The 19,472-nt window shown below is 49.5% G+C and overlaps 1 protein-coding gene across 1 annotated transcript; it reads left to right on the top strand.

Annotated features, from left to right (window-relative positions):
* Positions 1 to 9: 9 nt before the first annotated feature.
* On the top strand, positions 10 to 16,994 carry AARS2 (alanyl-tRNA synthetase 2, mitochondrial). Its single transcript, XM_009092184.4, has 22 exons — positions 10 to 234; positions 602 to 790; positions 1,444 to 1,589; positions 2,326 to 2,520; positions 2,980 to 3,124; positions 3,567 to 3,712; positions 4,012 to 4,120; positions 4,450 to 4,488; positions 5,126 to 5,237; positions 5,778 to 5,905; positions 6,638 to 6,788; positions 8,575 to 8,744; positions 9,749 to 9,862; positions 10,242 to 10,382; positions 11,021 to 11,158; positions 11,563 to 11,672; positions 12,766 to 12,874; positions 14,371 to 14,493; positions 14,806 to 14,916; positions 15,770 to 15,853; positions 15,993 to 16,103; positions 16,481 to 16,994. Exons 1-22 carry the CDS (start codon positions 10 to 12, stop codon positions 16,643 to 16,645), a joined length of 2,961 nt encoding a protein of 986 aa, XP_009090432.2. The 3' UTR covers positions 16,646 to 16,994.
* Positions 16,995 to 19,472: the final 2,478 nt, after the last annotated feature.

The following is a 19,472-nucleotide window of genomic DNA, read 5'->3' as shown; positions in this document are numbered from 1 at the left end:
TGCGGCACCATGGCTGCGGCCACCCGGCTGCGGCGGCGGCTGCTGCTGGAGGTGCCGTGGCGCTGGCGCTGCAGCCCCCGCCGCGGCGGTGCCGCCTGCCCGTCGGCGGGGCAGATCCGCGCCGCCTTCCTGCGCTTCTTCGAGGAGCGCCACGGCCACCGCCGCCTGCCTTCGGCCCCCGTGCGGCCCCGCGGCGACCCGCGCCTCCTCTTCGTCAACGCGGGCATGAACCAGGTGCTCTCCCCGCTCCCCTCCTCCTGTTCACCGGTGCTCCGCGTCTCAGAGGAGCGCGGCCCGCCTTGGGCTGTCCCCTACCGCGGAGATCTCCGGCGTTACTTTGGGCTGCCCGCTCCGCCGTCCTCCCGGACACCTCTCGTAGTGCCGTAGTGCTGTGGGAGTCTCTCGCTGGCGATAGTTAAGAACCACCTGAACACAGTCCTGTGCCGCGTGTTCTAGAACAAAACTTGCTTAAGCAGGGAGGTTGGACCAGATGACCTACCGTGGTCCCTTCCAGCCTGGCCCGTTCTGTCTGTCGGGAGCCCCAGGCTCAGGCCCCTGCGCTGGGTTTCATCTGTGCACAGAGGGTGTCTCTCATTTCCAGTTCAAGCCCATTTTCCTGGGCACGGTGCACCCCCGGAGCGAGCTGGCCCAGCACCGGCGTGTGGTGAACAGCCAGAAGTGTGTGCGTGCAGGAGGGAAGCACAACGATCTGGAGGATGTGGGCCGAGATACTTACCATCACACCTTCTTCGAGATGCTGGGGAACTGGTCCTTTGGGGATTACTTTAAGGTGAGATGCTAGGAGTTTCCCCTAGAACCCTTTCTAGGGGAAAATATAGCCTGCTTTTCAGAGCTGTGCTGTAGTGCCATAGGACTGTGTGCAGAAGGTGTTTTGGTAAGATCCAGATTAATTCCTGGGAGCTCTGTGGCCTGGAACAGAGGTGGTCAGCTCATGGGCTCTGTCGCTGAATGTGTCCTGCAGATTCTCAAAGCACTCAGCCTGCCAAAGCTGTGACCAACATGTAAAAATCAAAGTTTTCTGTGGGAATGCCAGTGTTGACCACTTAATATACTGAAAAGAGGTTACGAGTTCATTTGATGCTTAGTACTAGAAAGTTTGAAAAGGGAAGAAGAATAAAGGATGCTAGGTTTTTTAGGTGGCAAATACATTTTTTCTTTTGAAAGAAAATAATCCATGTAACTCTGACGGTAAGCAGAATGATGCATACCACGCTAAAGGTCTCACAACATTTTAGGAATGTCAGTTTTCCACTGGCAGTAGTGAGCTGTCTCAATCTCCTGACCTTCATCCTGCTTTTTGCAATACCCCTGAAAATTAGAAAGGGAGAGAAGCAGCTGAAATCAACTTCTTTGTTGCTTGACTCCCATTCTGAAGACCCTTCCTGAATTACTGTGCTTCATTTATGTTCCCTGCCTGCTCAGGAGGAGGCATGTAGCATGGCCTGGGAGCTCTTGACAGAGGTCTACGAGATCCCCAGAGATCGTCTCTACGTCACCTACTTTGGTGGAGACCCCTCGCTGGGGCTGAGCGCAGATGAGGAGTGCAGGGATGTGTGGCTCCGCCTGGGGTAAGTGTGTTACAGAGGAGGTGCTGAGCAGCAGGTGCTGACATTTCACTTTCCAGTTTTGCGTTTGCTCTTTAGTTGATCAGCTGTAGGTGCCAGAGAGTGTGTTTTAAACCCGTTTTGTTTCTGGTTTCTTTGGGCTGTTAAAAAGTCAGCTGGGCTCTGAGCTCACTGGATCTCTTGTGAACTTGTGGTTCATTCTCAGACAGTGTTGGGGAGGTGGGTATGTGCCTAAAACTGGCTGGCCTGGATGAAGTATGTACAGGATCTCCAGTCGTTTGCTTCTTCTCCATCAGAGAATATTTTTCTGAAAGCAGGCATTGGTTGCTTCAGTGAGAGGGTGCAGCCATTGCAGGGGGCACTGCTGTCTTTGGGAGCTTGTTCCAGCTGTATGTAGGCTTTGAACCCAAGGCAGCCAGCTCTGTGCCACTGATGGTGTTCAGGTCTTGCCTCTGCCCCAAGAACAAGGTGCTCCACAGACCCCAATGGAGAGCTTGTCTTGGTCATCAGGGGCCAGGCTGTGTTTGCCCATGTTTGCCCATCATTCTGGGCTGAGACTAGGATCCTGTATGGTTTGGCTCACTTAATCTTGCTAAGGAGAGTAATTCTGTGTGAACAGAAGGAAGAGTCTGTAGTAGGAAGAAAGGATTCCTTTCTTCCAGCTTGCTCTGTGATCTAGGCTGCTGTGTGGTTTGTGTGTATGCCTCAGCATTGCCATCTCTGTTATTTGCCTTTCCAGGGTTCCTGCCAGTCACGTGCTTCCTTTCCCATTGAAGGATAACTTCTGGGAGATGGGAGACACAGGTCCCTGTGGTCCCTGCACAGAGATCCACTATGATCACGTGGGTGGTGGCAGAAATGCTGCCACACTGGTGAACCAAGGCAGCCCTGATGTAGTAGAGATCTGGAACTTGGTTTTCATGCAGTATAACAGGTACCAAACATCTCTTCTCAACTCCAGAGCCTTTCCCCCTAGCCTGACTTCAAAATCATGTGTATATTCTCAGACTTATCACTGTTTTCCAGAAGGTGGCAATACCAGGAGGAAGAGAGAAGCTATGGAGATTTGTCCAGTGTCGCTCTTGGTCCCCTTTGCTTTATTTCCCTGTCCTCTTCAACCTTCACTGTCTATTCTCCCTTAATGCTGCATTCCAGAGATCTCTTGAGGTCTGCAGCAGCCTGGAGGAGGAGGCCCTTTCCCTTTTCCTTTCATCAGATCCTGACAGAGCCAAGGCAGGCTGCTGTCATTATTGTCCCTGAGCTTCTTTATGCTGGGTCACCCACTGTTTCCATCTCACTTTCCCATTCTCTTTGATTCACCCGTTCCTTATTTTTGCCCATGAACTGATCTTTGCTTCTCTTTTGCCTTTTATTTTTCCTGTCTGGCTGACAGAGAGGTGGAGGGGAATCTCCTTCCCTTGCCACAGCACCATGTGGATACAGGAATGGGTCTGGAAAGGCTGGTGACAGTTCTGCAGAGCAAACGTTCCAACTATGACACAGATCTCTTCACTCCCATCTTGGATGCCATTCACAAGGTGATGGTGCTTCTGCTCAGAGGCACAGCTCAACAAAAGCTCCTTGAACACAGACTGCTTGCTGGGTAACGTAGTACAGCCTTCTCTGAGCAGTTACTGAGCAGTATCTTGAGACAGGAGGTAATGTACTGCCAGGTCCAATGCAGGGTTCCAGAAAAAAGGGAGAATTCCAGGTTGGAAATCCACTGGCATATCAGCACTGCTGATTAATTTTGCCTTCGAAGTGTCTTAAGTTTCTCAGTGCCATGGCATTGGCTGACCTGTGTTAAGTACAGAAGTCTTGGTCTGTAGTGCTGTGGAAGGATTTAATGAGTACATCTTAGGTGCACGAGGTTCAGAGGTATTTGGAAGACATATCAGGGGTAGCTGGCTGCCTCTTGCATTGAAATTTCTTCTGCAGCCATTACTGTCTGCTGATTTGTCTCCCTACTTTCCCTTTTAGGGCTGCAGGGCACCCAGATACCAAGGTTTGGTCGGGAATGCTGATGTTGGGCGTGTGAACATGGCCTACCGCGTGGTGGCAGATCACGTGCGCACCCTGTGCGTGTGCATCACTGATGGCATCTACCCAGGCTTCTCTGGAGCAGAGTAAGGACATAAGGAAGTGGCTTGGGGTGGAGGAAGTTAGGTCTAGAAAGGAATATGAGCAGCCAGGGAAGAGGTTCTGGTGTGGACCCCACATGAGGAGTGCATGAGCTTTTGGTGAGACAGGAAGATGAGAGCAAGGACGGTTGCTAATCTGCAGACTTCCCCTTGGATGGACGTAGAGTATTGGGAGCAGCTGGCCTGTGCTGGTGAATCAGACCAGATGAGCTGGGGGATGCTGGATGTGGCAGCTGGGCAGGGATGCTCACAAGGCTGCCTGAGGAATCCTGCTCTGTTTTCAGACTGGTGCTGCGTCGGATCCTGCGCAGGGCTGTACGCTTTTGCTCTGAAGTTCTACAGGCTCCACCTGGGCTCCTGGCCTCCCTGGTGCCTACCGTAGTGGAAGTGCTGGTGAGTAAAACTTCTGTCTTGGGGAGAAAAAAGGTCATCACACATTCTTTTCAACTCCCTGTCTGTTTTCTGCACACTGTCAGGAGTCAGTCTTGGATGGGAAGGAGCTCCAGGAAGGTATACTTGATGCTATCCATTCCAGCATTAAAAACCTCTTGTCCCCATATCACTTGTGATAGGAGGGAGGGGGCCTAGTGTCATCAATGGTACAGTCAGCATAAGCATGTGTAAGTGTGTGCAAGTAACCTCTGTAATGTTTGTGACATGCTGCAATATCCCCAGAGGAAGATGCTGAGGATGTTGTCACTAACTGAGGCTCACTTCCACAGGGAGATGCTTATCCAGAGCTGACAAGGAATGTCAACCAGGTGAGCAATGTGGAATCCCCTTGTCTCATTATCTTTGTGAGACACTGCTCTCAAGCCCAGGAATGAGCCCACCCTTGGGACTTAGCTGGAGGAGTTTGTGTAGCCTCCTTCACAGCCATGTTCTCATGGGTCAACTGAGATGTTCTGGCTGCAAGTATCTGTGGCAGATTTCCATATGGTCCACTAGGTCCTTACCAGGGACTGCATGTACTGTGTAAGGCAGCTGTTGCTCTAAAAAAGCTACAGCAGCTTTTTTGGTTGAGTGCAAGTACAGCCTGTCCTCACCCGGGTACCCTTGTCTAAATTGGAGCAATGATTTAAGGCTTGCTTCCACTGACGGCAACTTCTCTGGCTGTTCCAGACACACAGTTGTAATTCAGTCACAGATATGAATGCCCAATAGGGAACATTTGTCAGCCTAAAGCTTTCCCCACGTGGATGGTGAATATTTCTTTGACAGGGATGGTGACAGGAGACACAATGACTTGGGCACTGTTCAATAATGCATCAGAGCCATGTTGTGATGGATACGTGCAGAACAAAAAGGCTGGTTGATATGCTTTGAGCTGACTGAGCAGGGCTGAGCTGAGCTGGGGAACTCCCTGAAATGTGGGTAACCCTTCTGATCCTTGGGCAGATCAAGGATATCATCAATGAGAACGAGGCTGCATTTCTGTCCTCCCTGGAGCGTGGGAGGCGCATCATTGAGCGGACAGTGCAGCAGATGGAGCCCTCCACAAATTTCCCAGGTGAGTGTCCCTCCTCTGACAAGCTGAACTTAGAGACAGTTTGCTCCAGGTCCTCACAAGCATTGCCGTCAAAACTGGTGGATGTTTGCCTCCCCTGCATTTTCTGTGACACTCTAGCCCCAGACAGAGGAGCAGATGTTCCTTTCTCCAGATTGCAGTTGTTTTCTAGTACTTTGTCTTCACAACAAACTAGGCACCAGGCAAGTTAGAAACATTCCCTTGCTGTTTTACTGACTGATCAGTGAGGTCATTGTAAGACACAGCTGAGAGGAGTAGCACAGGACCCAACCAGTGCAGCTGCCTGTGTAGATGTGCTGCACTGAATTTTAGCAGGAAGGGGGCTGTGGAGCATTATTAATACTCAGTCCCATGCAAGAAGAACTCCAAGGCTTCTCTTCCCCATTAACTGTACAGTTGCACACAGTACAGGTGGATCCAGTTAGCAAAGCACACACTAGATTGGTCCCATCCAGACAAATCTTAAGATGCCTTTGCTTTCTGTGTTCTCACAGAGTTCTTGACCTTCTTTTTGTCTTACAGCTGAAGTAGCCTGGTCTCTCTATGGGAGTTTGGGATTCCCTCTGGATTTGATTGATTTGATGCTTGAAGAGAAGGGAATCAGTTTGGATTCAGCTGCTTTTAATGAACTTGCTCTAGAAGATGCAAAGGTAAGAGTGAGACCTGCCTTGTCATAATAAACCAAACCTTACCTGTCTCCTGTGAACGTGGAAGCAGGATCCCTTTCACTGCTGAGGCTCTTCAGAGCAGCACAGGGCTACATGCCTTCTCCCTGAAGGGGAAGGGAGTCTGAAATAGCAGTGTCATCACAATCCCCTTTTTTCTGAATGTGGAACTGAAGTATTGGTTGGTGATTTTTCTTCAGGTATTTTATGATGCTGGAGCGAATGTTATGAAATACTTATATAGGTTAGGACAGTCCTCTGTTAGTCATGTAGTCTAACTTCTCATACAAAGTAGAACCAGCTTAGACAGCTGAAGCAGCAAATTATTTATGAAGAGTTTACAAAATCTCCATGATCTCTGTAGCACTGAAATACTTGGACTGCCCACCCACCACCACCCCCTAGTGCAGTAATTGGCTTGAGGCCTTGCTCTCCTGAGCTTTAATGGCCCGGAAGCTTCACAGCCACACAGCAGGCTGTGCCAGCAGGGATGTGTTAACAGTTAGTATGGCCTGGCTCAAGGCTAGCACAGAGTGGTATTCAGTGCTTGTGAGGTTTGAAGGGATGGGGTTAGTTAGCAGTAGCCTACATCAGCCTGGATTTGAGCAAGCCTTTTCCATGGAGGTGGAAGAAGCCACTCCTAGCCTTACAGCTCCAGTTACCTGTTTGCTTGCCCCCAGGGATCTCCCATCTAACTGTGCCTTTGCTCTGCTGCAGCGGAAGGCTGGTGGCCCACAGGCAGGACAGCCAGGGAGCACAAACACCCACCTGGACGTGCATTCACTGGCTTGGCTGCAGGGCAGCAAGGTGCCTGCTACGGATGACTCTCCCAAGTACGCCTACACGCTGGGGCAGCACGGGCACTACGGTGAGTGCCTGGCCCACCTTGCCACTCCAGCAAGCTCCACTGGAGTCCCTCACATGGCTGCTTTTGCTGCCTAACCCCATGCATGCACAACGTGTACTTTGTGGTCCAAATCTGTCCACCTTGCTGCCACATCTCTTCCCTACCCCAGTCCCTCATCCCAAACCGGGTGCTCTTCTTAGTGCTGTTGGTACGTCCCTAGGAAGGCTCTGGGCTGGTGACAAGGCTGAGCTCTGGGCTGGCACCACTGGGTGCAGTGGTGAAACAGGGACTGTTGATTTCTTCTAGAGATAAGTCTGTCTCCAACAATTAGGCTTCTGGATGTGTGGTCGGGAGTAAGAAGGATGGTTACACAAGGGTTTTAGGTGGTTGTGTGGAACCGTGCCCTTGCTGTTTCCGTGGCAGGCCGCTAGGTGCCAGCGCAGGCTTTTTGTCACCAAGGGTAACTGATGCTCCAGGCTGCTGATGCTCCAGGGAAGGCAGGAAGATAAGCTACAGGGAGCAAGAGGTGGTGTGGCTGTCACAGACAATTAGAGAAGGCTGTGTACAGCCAACTCCCTGTTACCCAGTGTGCTGGTGGCAGCCCACGCTAAGCAGAAAGGGGAGCAATTCAAGCTATATATACTGCAGCAAGAGCACAGCAGAGGAAAAAAGCCTAGCAGTGACATTGGCTCAAATCCCCAAACTAGAACTGTCCCACCTTCTCAGCTTATGAATCGTGGAATAATTTGGGTTGAAGGGGATCTCTAGACATCCAATTTCTTGTTAAAACTAACATCAGTTTCACAGTTGGATGACATTACTAGGAGGTTTTCAGTATCTTCAGGGACAAAAATCTCACAGCCTATTTGTTCCCTGTTCTTTATCACTCTTAGTGTGTAAAGGTTTTTTTTCTTTACATACAGCTTGAATTTCCTGTACTTTAGATGTAGACTCCCAAATGCTAAATAGGGATGAATAACCTCTTTCTTTGACTGCTGGCTATGTTTGTGTTCATACAGCTCAGCAGGCAGGCAGCCTTCCTTGCCACAAGGGCACCCTGCTGGCTTGTGTTCAGCTTGCTCCTGAGAACCTAAGATTTCTGTCAGTTTGTTTCTGTAGACTGCTCAGATGCCTTCAAAAAACAGTCCATTTCTTCAATGTAACAGTCAGTCCCTGCCTATTAAGTGGGATATGGGTACATCCCATTTTGTCATGGATAGTCATGAAGATGTTAAGTGGTGTTGTCCCTTATATCAGCCACCAAGTAACTCTGCCAATAGCTGAATATCAGTTGAACATTGACCTACTGAGCAATTCTCGCTGTGGCCCTCTTCCCAGCCAATTGCAAACCCACCTTATGGTCCACTTGTCCATAGCGCCCAAATCTGGGTTCAAGGAGCCTACAGGAAAGCATGTTAGAAGCTTGCTGCGCCCAGGAGTGTGACATCCCTGCTGTCCCTATCCACAGCATCTTCATAAAAGTCAGGTTTGCCAAGCTTGCAGTTTGCAAGATGCAGATGTGTTTGTGCCACATTTTCTTCTGCCAGGCTCATGTGGAGCTGGATTGGGTGTCCCTGCCTGCTTAGCTGCTACTCTGCAGTTCTGTCTTTAGGAGAGTGAGGGATGACTTGGTTCCAGTCCTTTGTCCCTTCTGCCAATAGCTGTTCCTCTCCTAGCAAGGCAAAGTGCCAGCTTTCAGTTTAGCCCAGATGTTTTCAGGGTTGCCAGAGGGAAGTGATCCCTCCTTTCCTGTTGCTATCTGACAGGCTGTGTGCACTAACTGCTGCTGTCTTCTTCCCCCTGACAGAGTTCAGCCCATGCCAGGCCACTGTCCTGATGCTGTACAGAGATCAGTCTCTCCATAAGGAGGTTGGGGCAGGGCAGCACTGTGGTGTCATCTTGGACAGGACTAACTTCTATGCACAGCAGGGAGGGCAAGACTCTGACCAAGGCTACATGATACGTTTAGGACAGCAGGTAAGGCCCTTTGCTGCCTAACCCAAGGCTGCCATGGGTTCTGAGGCCAGGCAGAATTCTCCAAGTGATGGGTTGTTCTGCTGTGTTAATTTGCAAGCTGCTGACTCTTTACAGTTTCCTTGGCATAGCATCAGAGTTCATGGGGTAAGGCAGAATCAGCAGTAACTTCACAAGGGCATTTTTGCTGCTCTGATTGCCTCTCACAGCCCTTTGCAGTATCATCTTGCTGAGGAAAACTAAAGTCTCTTCCTTCTCAGGCCTTCAATGTGCTGTGTTCTTGCCAGCTGGGGTTGTAATGCTGACAAAAAGAAAAGGCAAACATTGATCAGAGAGTCTGTGAACTGTTTAACTTCTCTCTGGTCAGTCCTGGACAGCTGCAAGTGCTGCCCAACCTGAGATCCAGTGCAAAAACTCGTATTCGTCTCAAGAGCATCAGGGAGGACTTCCACTTCTGCAGCATGTTCCTTCAGCCTTGCCAAAGGGAGAGCTTTGACCCTGTCCTTAGAAGTTAAACAGAGTGCAGCCTTTTCTCCTTTCCCCATTTCCAGGTCTTGAAAATCCCCTCTGGGCCTCTTTAGCCTTGCAGAGGGTTACAGCGCCTTGCTCAGCACTTCTACCCGAGCTATAGTGGTGGTCCAGTTTTGTTGCCATCCCAGTGAGGCAGAAATGGTACCTTGGATGCCAGCGACATGCCTTGGGAGATGCTGTTTATTTTCTCATGGATGAGCATAGTTGTTAAGAAAATTTGTCAGCCTGGATGGTGTTACTGCCCCTCCACTGCAAGCTGGCAGCCTCAGCATACTGGGTAGTGAGTGGCTGGGTACAGGTGAGGTCTGGGACACCTTGGTTATGTTTGCAGTAAGCTTCTCTCTGCTTTCCCCCCCCCATCCCTGTCTTTTAGGGATCGGTGGGAATTGTGTTTCCCAGTAGGGTCAAGCAGGTACATAGCACAGATTTTTGGATCTTCCCTATGTCCTAACTCATTTTTCTGTCTCTTTGCTCAGGATGTACTCTTCCCTGTAGAGTCAGTTCATCTCTGTGGTGGCTACGTGATCCATGAGGTCACTGCTGTGGAAACCCTGCGTGCTGGCGACCAAGTGCAGCTCTTTGTGGATGAGGTGATGACTTAGTGCTCTTAACCTTTTCCTTGTGATGTCCTGAGTAACCCAGGAACAGCAGATCTTTGTCCCTTGTATTCTCGAGACTGTTCTTCATCATAGTGTGCAGTGGGAAGGAGTTATCACAACTGACTCTGTAATCACTGTTCTGTCCAAAAGTATCCAGCTTACCCTTTACTGTTTTACAAAGATGATCCTGTGGAAAAAGGACTTAGATATGCCCTGTCACATTAGTCATCTGTACGATCCGTTGTTTTTCCTCCATCTTCTCCTGTCCCCTGATAGGAGGGGATAGGAGCCTTTTCTTTCGTGTCATCCCCTGCTCCCCTGAGCTGAGGAGAGCCAGTGGTCCCTGCTAAGTGGTGGTGTGTGCTTTCAGGCACGGCGCCTGGCCTGCATGACGAACCACACTGCCACCCACCTGCTGAACTTCGCACTCCGGCGCGTCCTAGGCGACAGCACCGAGCAGCGGGGCTCCCACGTGACAGCAGAGCGGCTGCGCTTCGACTTTGACACCAAGGTGACTCTGAAATCCAGTTCCCTAGTTCTCAGCACTACCAGCATTCCAGTACAGCTCTTCTCTCCAGGGATTTGTCCCCTCTCCCCATAATCAGTCCTTTAGAGACAAGTCACACTTTATCTGAGTAATGAAGCTTGGTCTTCTGGACGTGACTGTGTCTGTTTGCATTGATTTGTCCCTGAGCTGGGCTTGCTGAGGGAATGAATGGGGCTCAGAAGGGAAAGGACTTAGCAAGGCCAGTGGTCATGGGACTGACTCAAAATAGTGTAAAGGAGTCTTTGAGAGATGGTCCTTGGCTGTGGCACATATCTTATGTCTGTATTGGACATTCAGGTGAGAGTATTTGTGAAGCTTTGGGTCAGACTGAGTGCTGGCCCTGGTAACCTGTCATTCATTCTAGTATCTCTTTTGAAGACTTTGGCTGATGCTCTTGCATCAAAAATCTTTATCTCTCATGGGAGGAGAAGGTGGGAGGGCCATGATGTTCACAGTTCTCTTTTATAAGCAGAGAAGATGAGATGCAGGGGAAGAGTGGTGTGCCCAAGCTGAGTCATCTGGTGGCTGTGCCCCAGATCTTCCTCCTTCATTCTGTACCTCTCAGGAGGCTTCTCCTGAGTGTGACTGATTTGCTTCCTCAGGACCATGTGACTGTGGAGCAGCTGCAGCAAGTGGAGCAAGTGGTCCAGGACCTGATCCAGAAAAATGAGGTGGTGCATATGGCTGAAGTCCCCCTCACACTGGCAAGAAGAGTTCAGGGACTCCGTGCAGTGGATGAGGTATGACAGGATGGCAGCACACATCTTCATGAGCCTTCTCCTTCAGCAGCAATCATCTGGGACACGAGATGTTGACACAACATCTTTCTGCAAGGGAGTTGTCTCCCAAAATTCAGATGAGAAAATAGGACAGAAATGAGGTCTCAGAACACTGTTGTAAAACATGGAGACTGGTGATGCACAGGCTTTCTGTTCATGCCTCTGGACCAAAAGCCTGTTGTGTCACCAATTGTTTCTTTCTCCCACTGGTGGCTGGCTGTGGGGGAGAGGTAGTGCCACCCCTGACTCAGGGGCTCCTCTAGAATAGGGGAAAAATGAGGCAGACACCTGAAGGCGTGTAGTTAGTCTGTGAGTGCCCCTGAACAACCATGTTGTTAGCTGCTGATCCCTGTCTCCTCTGTCAGGGTTATCCAGATCCAGTGAGGATAGTGTCCCTGGGGGTCCCTGTGGAGAATGTGCTGACCTGTGACTCCAAGGCTGCAATGCAGACCTCTGTGGAGCTCTGCTGTGGGACGTAAGTGACTTTTGCTTGCAGCCAGAAGGCATGTTTGTGGGCACTGGTGACTGAGGTAGAAACATCACTACAAGCTCACCTCCCTCTCCCCGTGAAACTACATTTCCTCACTGGAAAAATACTACGAGGACAGGATGGGCTATTTACAAAGCTTTGCAAGTTCCAGGGTGAGCAAACTTTAACAAAATGCACAGCATTTTTCCTTACTTCATAGTCTGAAGCCAACCTGGAAGCCACAGAGCACCAGCAGAGTATGGGAAAGGTGTGTGTGACTTGTCACATCAAGGTTGTGTGCTTTGTCTTTGGGGTTACAGAAGGGCTGGGTACAGAGCTGGAGACTCCAATTCATCTGTGAGAACTTGAGACTGCTCTGATTATTTTAATTCATTATCTTCACCCTCTTCTGCCTTTAGCAGTAATGAGAGTAGAAAAAAAGTTAATCCATCTTAGGACAGTGCTGACACCAAAAACAACAAAGCAGGAACAAACTGGCCTTAGAGCACATAGAGCTGAAAATGAGCAATTTTCTACCCGTGAGATCTTCTTGTGGGAGTAGTGGGACAAGAAAGTGCATGGGAGATGATCAATTCTTATGAAGATGTCTGGAATGATTGCTTGTGTTAACAGAACCCAAGACACCATAGTTTTCATATCCAGCATTGAATAAATAAGAAGGAAAAGGGAGGTTGTCAGTGTCCTGAGACTGCACAACTATCCTTTGGAGTCTACTGGCCAGGCAGTGAGCTGGCCTGACAAGAGAGTGGTGGGGTAGAGGAGCTGAGTAGAGGGGAAAAACACCAATTCATCTCACTGCTGAAGGAGAGGAAAGGAGGACAGAACTTGGCTGCACCATTTGACTGGAGCCTGCTGGGCAGGGAGCACAGAGGTTCCTCCGGAGTAGCCTCAACTCTGCTGTCTCTTGCCTGACAAGGTACCATCAGGATTTTAGGGATGGGAAAGGATTCAAGGTACTGGGAGTATGACTAGGAAAGGGCTGCTGGACTTCAGAGTTTTAGAAAAAGAAAGCAGGGTTCCTGATTTCTGTTTTCAAGGAGCAATTTGCTTTTTTTCCTGTTCTCTGCTGATGTTCTAGGCACCTTCTCCAAACAGGATCTGTGGAAGACCTGGCCATCATCAGTGAGCGCCAGCTTGTCAAGGGCATTAGCCGTGTCATTGCAGTGACAGGGGGACGAGCCAAAGAGGTGAGAAAGAGGGAAATGAGATCTCTGCCATGTCAAGGCAGTGCCAGAAGGACCAACCTTTGTAGGCTCCTCATAGACAATTAGCTCCCCACTGCTTTGCTTGGAACCTCCCTGCTGTGCCACATCTGGCTTCCTGCTTCAGCCTTGGACTCAGCTCTGCTACTATACCTAACTGTTCACCTCCTTTCCCTCCCATCCTAATTCTCTGTCTCCTTGACCTTCATTTCTCCCTTCAAACTCTCCTTTTCAAGATAAAAACTTGCACAAGATACCAGGAAGCCTCTGATCTATAAATTTCAATCCCCCAGTAGGTATTTTAAGGTGTAATTCTTCATGCATTGATTTCGCCTCCTGTCTGTCACAGCTGGATTTGCACTTTATGATTACAGGGTTTTGGCCTCATTCTTACAGCCCTTTTGCTTCCTTTCTTTAGTTTTTTTCCTGCTAAACTGTGATTTTGGTCCGGCTGGTTCTGTATAAAAAGTAAGCAACCTACTATTGTGTTTGTGAGATCACTCTGTCCTTTGAGTATTTGGAAGTGTCAGGTGCCCCATAAGCCTTCCCTCTTCCTTTAAGGCTGCTGTCAGAGGAGAGTGACTCATAGTCACTGGAATTGGAAGGACTAAAGGCAAAGCCCACCCCTGCAAATCTGTTACTTTTTGGCTGGCTGTCCCCTGTGCATCTGTGTCCCAGAGAGGCTTTTCTTCATGCAGAAGAACAAAAAGCTGCAGGGCACATCTGCATGCTTTGCTGGAAGTGCTGACCTGGAGAGCCCCTGAGAGGAGCTCTGTGCAAATGTTAATAAAACAAGGGAGACTGCAGAGAGATTTTCTTGAAGCAAGAGTTGTGTATCCTAGCTAGGCAGAGCAGTCCTCTGCTGTCCTGCTCTAAAGTCTTGCAGGACCGTCCTGGGCACAGAGATCTAGCAGAGAGGAAATGCTCCAAAACATAAGGATTGGCACTGGTGAAAAAAGCTTGTAATCATTTTTTTTAAATTATTTATAGTAGCATCGTTGTTGAAAAATAATAAGAAATATATCAGGATATGTAAACCCAGGAAATACGCTTCAATGGCTGATGAGGTTTCTTTTAGTGTTGGTGTTTTTTCTCTTGTTTCTTCAGTCAGCAGTTTCAAGATTGCATTTGCTAATGGAAAAAGATTTCTAAGATGCTTTACAGTTTTTCCTCAATGAAATACTGATTATTTTGGTGCAAATTTTTGAGAAAACATGAATTTTGACCATAAATATCACCTAAAGCTCAACAGTTTGGTCTGCCTGAGTGTGACCATCTAGTGTTGGTTGAGAATCTAGAGAGGAATTTTGTATTTCAGAGTCTTGCAGGAACAGTCATTCCTAAACCATCTGTAGGTGTCTTTGTACTGGATTCTGAGCAGCACTTCAGTATTCATGACCCTGCTGTCTCCCTGCTTTCTCTGCCCCTGTGGACTGTTTCTGTTGCTGCATTTGAAGCATGCATTCCTTCCATCTCTGCAGGCCCGGGAAGCAGGCCAGTGCTTGGCTATGGAAGTGGACTCTGTCTCCCTGCGGATGAAGCAGAGGATCACCTCTATTCCTGAGATGCAGAACCTCTCCAAAGAAGTGGGCCAGTTGACCAAAGTAAGGATTACCCAGCATGGGCACGAGACACGTGACTCTTTCCCTATCAGGTTCACATCTTACCGCGGTCAGTAGCAAGGGCAAGCTGCTACCTGCTATTCCCTCTTTGGTCATAAGGATTTTTGCCAGTGTCCAGGTGGCTGTGTTGCAGATGGGCAGCTGAAAAGAGAAAGCTGCTCAGCACTGTGACTGGCTGCCCTGGTTAAAGCAGGGTCTGGGAAGAGGATATGCTGCAGCCTCACCTCCCAGAGAACTAGCACTTTATGTCAAGGGGTACAGTTTAATGTTCTTACAGAGCAAATTGTCTTGCAGGTGGTGGCCAGCACTGCAATGCCTCAGTGGCAAAGAAAAGAACTACAGACCATCCTGAAAGCACTCCAGCGAACAGCCAACACAGCTGTCAAGAAACTGGAGCTGCAGCAGGTACTGAGGCAGCAGCACACTGACTTGCAGCCAGCTGATAGCACACACCAGTGGACCTGATGTCTGTGTCACACTTCAGAGCCACTCAGTCATTAGAGTCTCAGAAGGCAGAAAAAAGCCCATACAATCACTCATGGTGCAACACAGGCCCTGTGTTGGGTTGGTTTTGCTGGCCATTGTTTATGGGGCCATTGGTTTAAATGCAGAGAATGACTGGCTGGGCTTTTAGCACCTGCAGAATTTCCATGTCTCCTTGCCTGTGAGAACAGAGAGCCCCATATCAGCACTTTAGGCCAACACCAATAGGCAGTGGGCATCACCTCCTTGTTGAGGCATGGTGATCCTCACAGAGGGCTTAACAAAGTTATACAGTCAGGGACAGGACAGAGTCTTTCCTCCAGCTACATGGATTTTGCTGTGCTTCCCACATGTGTTTGTGTTCTGTCAATTTACATTAAAAGCAGATGAGAAATACTTACCGGTAACTTAGAGATCTCAGGAAGAATTGTCCCTTTCTTAAAGTCGGAACATCTTGCCACCAAAGCCTTCCTGAGACATGTTGCACTGTATAAGTCTAGGAGAGAGGCTGGGGATTGAATGAGTCACTTTATTTCACTTCTGACAGGGGTTCATCTCTGCTTGCATTTGGGAAGGAGGGATGTACAGGCCTCCAAATGGAGATTTCAGGCTGCTAGTCTGACTTTGACTTCTGCTGTCAAACATCTCCAGTCTGTCCCACAGAGCAGTACTGGCGTTCCCTTTGTGTATATATTACATGGATATATCCCCATGCAGCCCACCCTCTGCCATGCCACCTGTAGCCCTTCAAACTGCTGTGGTTTTCTCCCTCCAGGCTGAGAAGGTGGCACAAATCTTGCTAGCAAAATACTGCAACCAGCCTGTCATCATTGATACTATCCCAGCTGATTCCCTCTCTGTGAGTAATCCACATTCTTTTTTGGCCCAGCGGTACCTCAGGTGCTGCAAACAGCAAGAGAGAGTTGCTGGACACATTTTCTGCTGGATGCTGGTCTTCTTTGCTGTTGCCTGACCTCTGTTCTCCCTGCCTCCCCTAGATCCTAATGAAAGTAGTGAACCAGCTTTGTGACAAGTCTCCTGGCACCTCAGTCTTGCTGCTCAGCCCTCAGGCTTCGGGTGAGGTGCTCTGTGCCTGTCAGGTGTCCAAGGTAAGCAGAACCCTGATAGAGACAAGGGGAGCATGCTTGCCAAGGGGGGCTGGACCCCACTGCTCAGTAGGTCGTGCTGGAGGCTTTTCCTGGGGTCTTGCCCAGTGTTGGTGGTTAATCACACAGCGGCAGGACCTGAGATGTCTGTACTGGGACCAGATATGCTTTCAGTCTCTGCTGGGCACAGATATCCCTGGATCCTCTAGGCTGTGTTTGCCCAGGGGCAAGACACAGGGTTAACATGTAAGCTCAGCCTTTGTGGTCCTCAGGGTCATGACTGCCTCAGACTGGGTGAGGAGAGGATGCTGTTACCTTTCTTTATTCATAGACTGCAGGCTGCCCCAGGTAGGAATAACTTGCCTGTGTCTCTTCCCCAGAGCTGCCTCCCCGGGTTCTCCGCTGCTGACTGGGCCGTGGCCGTCTGTACACAGATGGAAGGGAAGGCAGGAGGCTCTCCCATCGTGGCTAAGGGCAGTGGAAATGCCAAAGGCATGCAGGGAGCCCTGACCACTGCACTGGAGTTCGCTCAGAGCAAACTGTGATGCTTTGGTGCCAGGACAGCTGTGCTCACCCAGCTGGACACAAGCATATACACTCTGCCCATCTGAAAGGATTGGCAGCTGAACATTGCTGCAACCACTGCCTCGGAGCACTGGACTTCTGACCATCCAGGAGCAGCAGAGATACCACTGACAGAATGGTGCTGCCTGTTCTCAGCACAAGCTTATGGAGATGGAGCCTTGGAAAGCACCAGTAGCAACAGCAGATCCTGCTTCTCATGGAACACTGCAAATCTTGCCACAAGGCTAGCATGGAGATTTTGTGAGAACATGGGGAGTTGGCACTGTTATCTTAAAGCCATTAAAGGGTAGAGAGTATCCAATCACCTGATGTTTCTTGTAGCTGCACTTTTTTTTTCTCCTACTCTGGCAGAGGGGTTCATTCTGACCCTGCAGCTCCAGAAGTCAGCATGTGCTTTTGTCTAAGCAGTTCCTTCCTACTGCAGAACTCAGGACACCCCTCTGATTAAAAATGCTACTCTAATTTAGAAATTAGAGAAATCCCACCTTGGTTGTGGGCTCTGGCTTGTTAGGCTGTGCAATGGGTAGAGCTGAAGCCAGTCCTCAGCACTGAGGGAACAAAATTGACCCCCTCTCCTCCTCTTTGCTTTGAATGAATGTTGTTACCTCTGTTTCTTCCTGCCACTCCCTTGCAAGTCCTTTCTTCTGGCTTCTTACTGCCATAAAAACCAACACTGATACAATGAATTGTGAGAATGGAAACTGTTGCTGTGTTGCAGCATGGAAGTCCTTGCAGCAGGATTGTGCCCTGCTTTGTCTTGAAGTGAGCACATCTCATAAACTGGTTCTTTTTCACAAGCAGCAGTGGACCCAGCAAATTCAATTCATAAAGACATTTCAGACTTCAGTGTTAAGAGCTCCTAGCCAAAGCATCATTATTTTAGATACAGTATTGACCTAAATAGAGATCATAAACGGTAGCTGAGCCAAAAGTGCAACAGGATAGTGATACAAGGCAGGTTTTCACCCTGTGAGCAGCAAGAGTAGCCTGACACAAACGAATTTCACCAGCAGGTAGGGTTGCCTGTCACTGTGAAGGGACATGGAGGACCAGTAGCTGCCTGCTTTTGGGGAGGGAGGGAGGGAGGGAGGAGATGTAGAAACACTGTGATGCTGATGGACAGGTAGCAGGAAATGACTGTCACATAGATACAGGTTACTGAAGAGGATGTAGTGGGGCATGGCTGTGTCCAAATGAGAGGCTTCCCACTTAACTGTCTGCCTGAGGGAGGGGGAATAGCTGCTCTGAGCAGAGCCTCATTTCCTTCTCTTGAGTGAACAGCTTATCTTACGGGGAAAAAGGGATGTGGACTTTGGGGCCATCATTAGCAGACAAGGGGTTTTCCATATCCCAGTGGTTGCCCAGCCAAAAATCTCATTATGTCATAATCCCTATGGCCTAATGTGGCTCCTACTCGTCTTTGCCAGCAGCTGGTTTTGCATTGGAAAGTGCCAGATATAAATGTGAGGACTTGGAGGCAGAAGGAATGGGGAGCCTTTAGAGGCTGGTGGTGCTCCCAGCTGTCCTCCCCTTCTCCCCCAAATCACTGACAGCTACTGCAAAAGTGCAGACCTCAAGCCTTTGGTTCAGTGAATGCTGCTTCCAGCCAGGAAGCTTAAAGCAGGGCTTATTGCAAAGGGATTTGTGAGACAAGGTCTCGGGCATCTGCTCCTGCTGCCAGTGCTTCAGGGCCCTTGTGACAGGCTGGTAGGGTGCTGGAGAGGTGTGTGGAGTTCCAGAGGATGGTTCGGCCATCAGCTGAAAGCAGTATCAGTGCCCGGAGTTGGCACAATTCATGTGTTTCACTTGGGCCCCAGCAGCACCAGGTGGGGATGGCAAGGGTGTTCTGTGTTACTGGGAAAGCTCTTTCCCAGAGTGCTCCTGTGTTACTTTATTAATAGCTGCTACAGGAGATGATGTCTCTTCTCGGTGTTGGAGAGTAGGTGTGAGGAGGAGGAAAGGAATGCTGGCTTGAGCTGCTCCTGCATGATGCTCCAAAAGCAGAGCCTGAGCTTGCCAGCAGCAGCGGCCTTATGGAATTAACCTGCTTTGGCTTGATTGTTAGCTTAAAAGCCACTGACCTCATAGACTTTTGCCCAGCCCCTTACAGGGCTCTGGGTGCTGCCCTTCCAGGTAATGCCATTTCTGAGCCTGTGACACCACTCCCATGGGAGGTGAAGGGCTGCTACTAGAGGCACCACAGAGCAGTGGCTCTTAGAGCTGTTGGAAGGAGATCCATCTCCACTGCAGTGCTGTTGGGCTCTCAGCACTGTGTGGTGAACAAGCAGCAAAGACCTGATGCCTTGGCATTTCAGATCTGTTCATCCCCTCCTGTGTTCCATGAGAAAATAACTGTTCCCAGGGTATTTGCAGCAGCCCCAGCACCCACTGCTGGCAGGGCTGCTGCATCTCCTGCACCACCTTCCTATAAACCTTAATAACCACCTGGTCTGTAAGCAGGGCTGCAACTGCTGCAGTGGTGCTCCTCTGCCTCATCTGGGGCTGTCTTGGGAACCCCATTTTCTTCCTCCTCCTTTGCTGCTCTTGGCTTTAATAGACATGAAACTCAGTATTTCCCATATCCTTTCTGAGCTTGCAAGAATCAATGATGTCACAGCATAACCAAATCCTGATCTTGTAAGTGCAGTAGCACTAAAAGCGTTCTGGAACTGAAGGAGAAAATTGATCTTATCCTATCAAGGAGTGATTCTGTGGAGCCATCCATGGTGCCCATGTCACCTCAGGCTGGTAAAGTGGGTCACTGCAGTAGAAATGCTGGAGTTTGTG

This window comes from Serinus canaria, chromosome 3 (genome assembly GCF_022539315.1).
Source record: "Serinus canaria isolate serCan28SL12 chromosome 3, serCan2020, whole genome shotgun sequence".
NCBI lineage: Eukaryota > Metazoa > Chordata > Aves > Passeriformes > Fringillidae > Serinus > Serinus canaria.
This window is presented reverse-complemented; position numbering and strand designations above follow the sequence as displayed.